Here is a 7742-nt window from a genome sequence, read left to right as displayed (position 1 = left end):
TTCAAGAGGCAATCGAGACACTTCAAAAGGTAAAGGAGCCAATCAAGTTTTTTGAACAAATTCAAAAAACAAATCATGTACTAAACCAAGTTTAAATCATTTGATATTAACATGATAAATGACATGACAGATTTTTTTTTTTTTTTTGAAACCGACATGACACACTTAGTATCGAGTAATCTCATTGACTTAAAAGTACATTATAATACCCTTCAGTTGTAATCTCAAAGTTATAAAAGTAACTTATTGGGCCTCACTTTTTTAAGGAATGAGTTGAAAATTGATGACATGACAAGTTAACCAATATTGACCGATTCTTTTTACTAGTTATATATTATATTGGAAAGCCACTCATAAAGTTGTGTATATTAGTATGCAAAATTAAAAAATTATACACCAAAATTTAATATGAGATAAAAAAATTGTACACTTGGTATGTAATTTTCTCATTGAAAATGTGAAAGTTGTTATTTATAAAGGTGAAAAGAAAGAAGATACCGATGATTCTACATTCTTTAATATTGTTCATAAAATCTTAGGGTGCGTTTGGTTTGGGATCTTTAGGAATGGGAATGGGAATGAGAGGGTTTCATTCCTTTTGTTCTTGTTTGTTTAAAAAAAAACTCATTCCCTTTATCCATTTTAGATTATAGGTTTATCCCACTTTAGGTTAACCCATTACCCCAAGCCATGTAGGGAATTAGATTCACTTTACCCCCATTCTCTTTCCTAAACATATCCAAACACATAGGGGAATTAATGCTTATTCATTTCCTTTCCTTTAGTTTCCCTTTCTTGATTCCTTTTCCCTTACCCGTTGTGAACCAAATGCCCCCTTAGTGTATTGTTGGAATAAAAGCAACACTCTATTACATTCTTATATTTTTCCTCCCTTAATCATAAATCCTAGCTTTGATAGTGGTTAGGGGTCAATGTTATAAAATAATTGATAAAAACCAAATCACTTTTTTTCTTTTTATGAACTAGAGGCTAAATAGTAGGAGTGCATATAAAAATCCGTAAAACCGAAAAACCAAACCGAAAATAAGGTTAATCGAAATCAATGGACTAGTGTACAGTTTTTAATTTTAAAAATAGTGATTAATGATTACAGTTACATTTTTCATATTCTAAAAACCGCGGTTAACTGAAACCGACCGAATTCAATTAAGGGTTAATTTCAAATATAACCCATGTGGTTTCAATTTTTGGCAAATAAATACTTGTGGTTTGATTTCGAGCAAATAAATACCTGTGATATGCTCCGTTTTTCAAAAACGCAGAAATGGATGATAACGTCATCTATATCCTGACGTGACCGAGGGTAATTTAGTCAATAAGAGTTAATTTCAAATAAATTGTTGTGGTTTGCATGCTTTTGCAAATAGGTACCTGTGGTTTGGATATTTTTACAAATAGATACCTGTGGTTTGGATGTTTTTACAAATAGACACCCGTGGTATAACAAACCATAAACAAACACTTAATTTAGGCAAATATTGTCCAAAAACTGAAGCGTAATAACTTTGGAAATTTCATACTAATGAGTAGTCACAAAATAGATAACAGAGAATTTGCCATTTCCATGTCATAATACAAATACAAAAACATGTAATCAACGAAGTGATCACACATTGTCCAAAAAAACCCTTAACTATGCGGCAACTGATTTCATTGTTTATGCCACATAATAGATTACAAGTTCAATTATCAAGCCAAAATAATTATTTTTGAAGTTGTGTTTTTTTTTTTTGTGTTTACAAAAACATACAAACCACGGGTATCTATTTGCAAAAATATCCAAACCACAAGTATCTATTTGAAAAAACACGCAAACCACAACAATTTATTTGAAATTAACTCTTATTGACTAAATTACCATCGGTCACGTCAGCATATAAACAACGTCATCATCCATTTCCGCGTTTTTGAAAACGGAGCATACCACATGTATTTATTTGCTCGAAATCAAACCACAGATATTTATTTGCCAAAAATTGAAACCACAGGGGTTATATTTGAAATTAACCCTTCAATTAAATATATAAAAATATATTTATTCATATATATATATATATATATATAATTATATATTATCCCACTTAAAATAAAGGAAAAAGTAAAAAAATAAACCATGTGGTTCATGTTATTTTCAAACATAGACTATGTGGTTTAAAAGTTGGCAAACAGGTACTTTGATGTTGCTTATGTTAGCAAACACAGTCAAAATTGACTAACAGTGTTAAAAAAGTTAAAAGTCAAAAAGAAAAAAATGTTAATTTTGTTAACAAACAAGTCAAAATTGACTATCGGTAAGGTAATAGCTTACCAAGGCGATGATCAGTAGATGGTCGGAAAGATGATCAGCCACAATGGGAATGAGACACGGCTCAGATTCCTAAACTATTGGAAAAAGATTATTTTCTAAAAAGCTACTTTTCAGATAAAGACAACCAGATGAGAAAATTGAATAAACAAACACCATGTTAAACTTTGGAGCACGGATTCCGATCCCTCCTCTAACTTTTTGCTAATCTCATTTTAGGCGGTAAGAGTGGTCTATTATGATAGATGTTAAGGTAAAATTGATATTTGTTATTAAGTTTGGGAGAAATTTTGCAATTTAATCCTATCATCTATTATCTTTTGGAATTTCCCTGCAAGAAATGAAGTGGTGGTGGCAAATAAATACAAAAATAATAAGATAAATTAGACGGCGGCCAATTAGCGGTTAATATCCGCTTGGAAAATGGCGGGAATCTGTTTACCCAATCCAACCTCCAGTTTCAGGGTACCAAAACTGAACAAATTCTTTCACGTTTCAAGTTTTCAAATTCAAAATCTCTCCTGAATTCATCTATTTACCTAGGCTACCCCCAATTTTGCAGAAAACCGTAGGAGTTCGATGTTGCTCAGGTGCTCGTAGTAATGAAAAGAGGATCAGAATTGAAACTAAAGCTAAAACTCCCCAAATTTTGCAATTAGCCGTGAGCGGAGTCACGGAGCTTTTAAGGGTCTTATCTTTCTTCAGCAGTGACAGGTTCTTTCAATTCTCTCTGTTTCTCTTTCAGATGTGTGTTTATTGATTATTGTTTTTAGTTTTCTGTGTTACGTAGATTGGGTAGTGTAAGATATGAAGATAGGGATGAGACATCTGTTTCAAGTGTTGATGATGTTATAATGATTCTTAAGACCGATTATGAGAATGCTTATTTTGTTACAGGTAATACTAAAATTTGAATTTGTTTTGTAGTTTCTCTGGGCTGTAGTGAATTGATGGTTTTCTTTTTGTTTTGAGATAGGGAATTTCACTCTGTCAATTTACACTGAAGATTGCCTCTTTGAAGATCCTACTATTAGATTTCGAGGTAAGATGATGATCACGTTGTGTTTGATAAAATGCTTCTGCTTGACTTCCTATTATTTTTAAGTCTCTTTACTATTGTTTAAAGGCTTTGCTTGACTCAACTTTGTTTCCAAGAAAACAAACTGTCCAATGTGGTGTTGATTCTTTGCATTTATGAAAAAGAGTAGTTAATTTACTGATGGATTATTAAGTGATAATCACATGAAATTCCTTGACGAACTTCTCATTATGTTAGCTAGGTCCATCTATTCAATCTCTCAATTGGTGTCTCGCTATACCTTCCTGAAAAAGAAGCTTGTAATTTGTCTCCCATGTTATTGTTTTACATACAAAACTCTAATTTGATTAACCTCATTTAAACAATTTTACCTTGCGTGAGAATTTGAAATTATAGCAGTGGAATGAACATCACAAATTCAAATATTACCTCTTTATTCTTTCACCACAATTTGAAATCTCTAAAACTTTTTCTTCTTCGTTTTGGAACAACAGGTACTGAGTTGTATTTACGGAATTTGAAATTGTTGGTTCCTTTCTTTGATTCTCCATCAATTGGCTTACAAAATATTGAAAAGGTAATTGTTCTGTTCAAGTAAAGCTAAAGTTGCTTTGTGGCTCTAGTTGTTTGAACTATGACAGGTCAAACCATCTGAAATGTTCACCGTTTAATGTCTCTGCTTAGGCGTTTTTGGTTCTAGATTCAATGGATCTAACGCTTTTGCTTTCTTGGGACAATTATACAATTTGTTTTTTCTTATCAGTGTCACTGTCAATTGTTTTTGAGGTAAGTATTTCTTACATGCAGGGAGCTGATTCTGAAACGACTTTGCTTGCTACTTGGAAACTAAGGTGCCTTATTATTATTATTATTATTATTATTATTATTATTATTAAGTTTGAGGTTGATTAGCTACCCTTTAGTTGATTGCTTTTGCAATCAAAAGTTTCTACTTATACTAGAAATCGAACTCGAAACCTAATTAATTTAAGCAACTTAAGACATGTCCACTCAAGCCAACCTTAGTTGGTATAAGGTTTCTTGATTAGTTATACTGTTCTATTTCCTTTCAAAGAAGGAATACTTAGGAAAGGGGCTCCATCTGTGTTTAAATGTTTGGCTACACTAGTACTCTTATTGTTCCTTTGGCGCACTTCTGAAATATGTTAGAGATTTTCGCCTCATCACAAAGAACTAACAATGGAAGGCAAAAAAAAAGATGAGCATCGAAAAGATTTATGATATGCTTGAAATGTTTTAATTTATATGAAGAAATAGCGTCCGTGTTGGGCTATGTCAGGTTTGGGCTCATCATTCCTCTACGTCTAAGCTTCATGGACAAAGAAAAGCCTTTTTGTAGAATTAAATATGTCGAGAGAGACCTTACTAATTAAGGTTGATTTGAGTGGTAAGGCCTTCAAATCATTTGAGATTTTGAATTCCACCTCTAGTGTACACAATAGACTTTAATTGGTAAAGAAACCTCCTAAAGGGTGCTAAAACAATCTCAAACCGATTAGTCGGTCCTAATGCCATCAGAATTGCTGATAGGGGGACAGAGGCTGAAAGTCACACTCACAGGTGACAAGGAATGAGAGCGGAGATTGCTACTAACGAGACAAACTTTGTTCCATGTTTCTCCGAATTGGACTTTCTGAGATTTGATGGCTCTTATGACGCTCTAGGCTTGTAAATGATAACTACTTCTTTCGTCGTCCATGCACATCAGAGAATGAAAAGGTAGATTTAGCTTCTTTTCATTTGGATGGGGATGCTCAATTATGGTTTATTATACTAGAATGGCACAATCCACATATGACATGGGACACTTTAAATCTTGCTGGAATCAACGTTTTTGGACTTCCAATGCACAGCAGTAAATTGGGAGAATTGGCCAAGCTCTAGCAAACTGGCACCGTGAATGAATATCAAAGGCACTTTCAACAATTATCTGCACGGGCTAGTGCACTTACTCAGGAGTAGGGGCTGCTGATTTTGATCAGCAGGTTATAGAAAGAAATTGCAGTTGAGGTGCGGGACCTGACAAGTGCCAAGAGCTTTGCTGATATGGATCACAAACAAGTTGATTTTAATCGTAAATCAGCAAAGAAATTTCTTCTCAAACTTAAACTTAAAAGAGTTAATCCAAATAGGTACGAAAACCTTTGCTCCAAAGGAGTTTTGATAAAAATGATTCATAAAATTGTTCATCCTTACAAACAAAACAAAAGGTTTAAATATCTCCTTCAATTAAATGTAAAAGACTTAAACACCCTGACTAGGTTACATAATAAGAAGTAAATAAGAAGTAAAGGATAGGGGTAGGATGGGACATATTGACTAAATGACATTTAGGTTAATAAACCTAAATGGCAAGACAGTAATTTAAAGACAATGGCACAACAGTAAATTAGAGGGTAAACAATGATTCTGGCAGCCTTGTCCCCTTGTCCCGTGTGGGTGTTGTGACACATCGTGTGGCTCTTGTTCTCCGGCCACCAGGTTCATTGATGCAGACATTGGGAAGCCCCTCAAACAGGTCACACAGCGTGTGCCGTGTGTGAATTACACTTCAGAGTTCGAGGGGCTTTTCAAGCATCCCACACGCTGTGTGCCCCCCGGTGAGACGCCGTGTGGGGAGTTTCCCTTCGATTCCTCCAGCAGCTCTCTTGCTCACACAACGTGTGGCTAATGGCACACACTGTATGAGACTATGGCCCCACTTCTCTTAGTCTTACACTTAAGATGCCTGCATCATTTGTCAGATTATATGAAAGAAGCAGACATCACCAGCAAGAAGAAATGTCTGATTAGCAATTGTATACGCACAGTTCAACGTTAAAAACACCCTTTGTGAAGCTGTTAAATAGGGTAAGATTGGTGGAAAGAAGCAAGAGGGATTGATCGAGGTGAGACCTAGAGGGGTTTGAGCACCAACTGGTCACCGAGAAACATTGAAAATTCAATGGCAACTGCGTACAAGGCTTTATTTTTTTTATGTAAAGCACCTAAAAATATCAATTTAGCACACATAAATCACAGAGACCACCACAAGCACTCATTATCACTTAATCCTGAATCCATCACTGAGAAACACAGGGTCTCTGATATAATTGTGATGAACTGTATACAGTCTAACATTGGTGTAAAAGATCCTTCTGGTTTGGAAGGACTTGATTTGGTGAATCTTTACTGGAACCAGATGATTAACAAGCAAGAAAATTAAAGATTATTGACAGAATCATGTGCGATGGTTCATAGAAAATTTGTAGGACAAGCTTACTATTACGTGTTTCCTTCTCTTCTCAATACAAGTGTTTCCTCCCTTTCATCAAAGTTTTCACTTTCTTTTATGGCAGCACTGGTAAAATATTATTATTCTGAAGTAATTTTTATGATTTGCAGAACCTATCTGAAATTTCCATGGAAGCCTCTCATTTCAATTGATGGAAGCACAACTTATGAACTAAACAACGAGTTTAAAGTAAGATTAAAAAAAGAGAAACCTTTCTTATTCTTCTCTCTAGTGTTCTTGGAAGATCAGGTTAATTCTGCATATTAATGATCAAATTGACAGGTTGTTAGGCATGCAGAGAGCTGGAATGTGTCGGCACTTGAAGCAGTAGGGCAGATATTCAGCCCTAGCTTTGGAAGACCAAATGGTAGAAGCTAATCAATTTCTGAAACTCTGAGGCTATTATAAGGTTTGTGTACATTTTAGTTAAAACTAGTGTCTCCTATATAAGAAACACACAGACAGATCTGAAAACCTCATTTCTCCTAAATGGTAATTGTTTCACTGTTTGGCACATGGGTTGGGTTGGGGGTTCTCCCTAGGGCCTGGTGAAAGCATGTCTGTAGTTTATAGACTGAACAGGAATAGTAAGTAATTAAGGTAGTTGCTTATTTGTTTTTTCTTTTACTTTCTACAATGCTTTGGTATGATTAAAATTATGGTAGTTTATACCCCAAAAAAGAAATACTTTAATATTACTATTAGTATTTGAGATTAATTGAGCATGATGATGATGATATACAGAGGAATAGGGCATGCGCGCATGGTTATAATATTTATTTTTCTGTTACTGGACTAATGAATTGGCTGTTTTGTGCTTCCATCTAACAAAAATTTCAAATTAATGGAGGCCATTCTGCTAGGGAATGATGATTGCTCTCTCTCATTATGCATTTGTCTTGCTGAAGTTTCAAAATTAAATTGGAATTGCTTTGCCTGCATATGTATATAATTATCACCAATTGAGGCACTTGCATCCATGGTCCTTTGAGTATTAGAAATGTAACATGAATATTATAAGGATCCGTTTGGCTATTTGTTGTTTGCTGTTCCTGGTTGTTGTTTGCTGTTTGCCTTTTGAA

General features: G+C 34.4%; 1 protein-coding gene across 1 annotated transcript; it reads left to right on the top strand.

The window, feature by feature from the left end:
- The first annotated feature begins 2652 nt into the window (after positions 1 to 2652).
- LOC136205296 (uncharacterized) lies at positions 2653 to 7364 on the top strand. Its single transcript, XM_065995831.1, has 8 exons — positions 2653 to 2791; positions 2889 to 3040; positions 3117 to 3223; positions 3303 to 3368; positions 3860 to 3942; positions 4173 to 4216; positions 6771 to 6849; positions 6943 to 7364. Exons 1-8 carry the CDS (start codon positions 2750 to 2752, stop codon positions 7036 to 7038), a joined length of 669 nt encoding a protein of 222 aa, XP_065851903.1. The 5' UTR covers positions 2653 to 2749; the 3' UTR covers positions 7039 to 7364.
- Positions 7365 to 7742: the final 378 nt, after the last annotated feature.

Source organism: Euphorbia lathyris, chromosome 9 (genome assembly GCF_963576675.1).
Source record: "Euphorbia lathyris chromosome 9, ddEupLath1.1, whole genome shotgun sequence".
Classification (NCBI taxonomy): domain Eukaryota; kingdom Viridiplantae; phylum Streptophyta; class Magnoliopsida; order Malpighiales; family Euphorbiaceae; genus Euphorbia; species Euphorbia lathyris.
The sequence above is the reverse complement of the archived record's forward strand: the minus strand, read 5'-3'. Positions and strand labels throughout refer to the sequence as shown.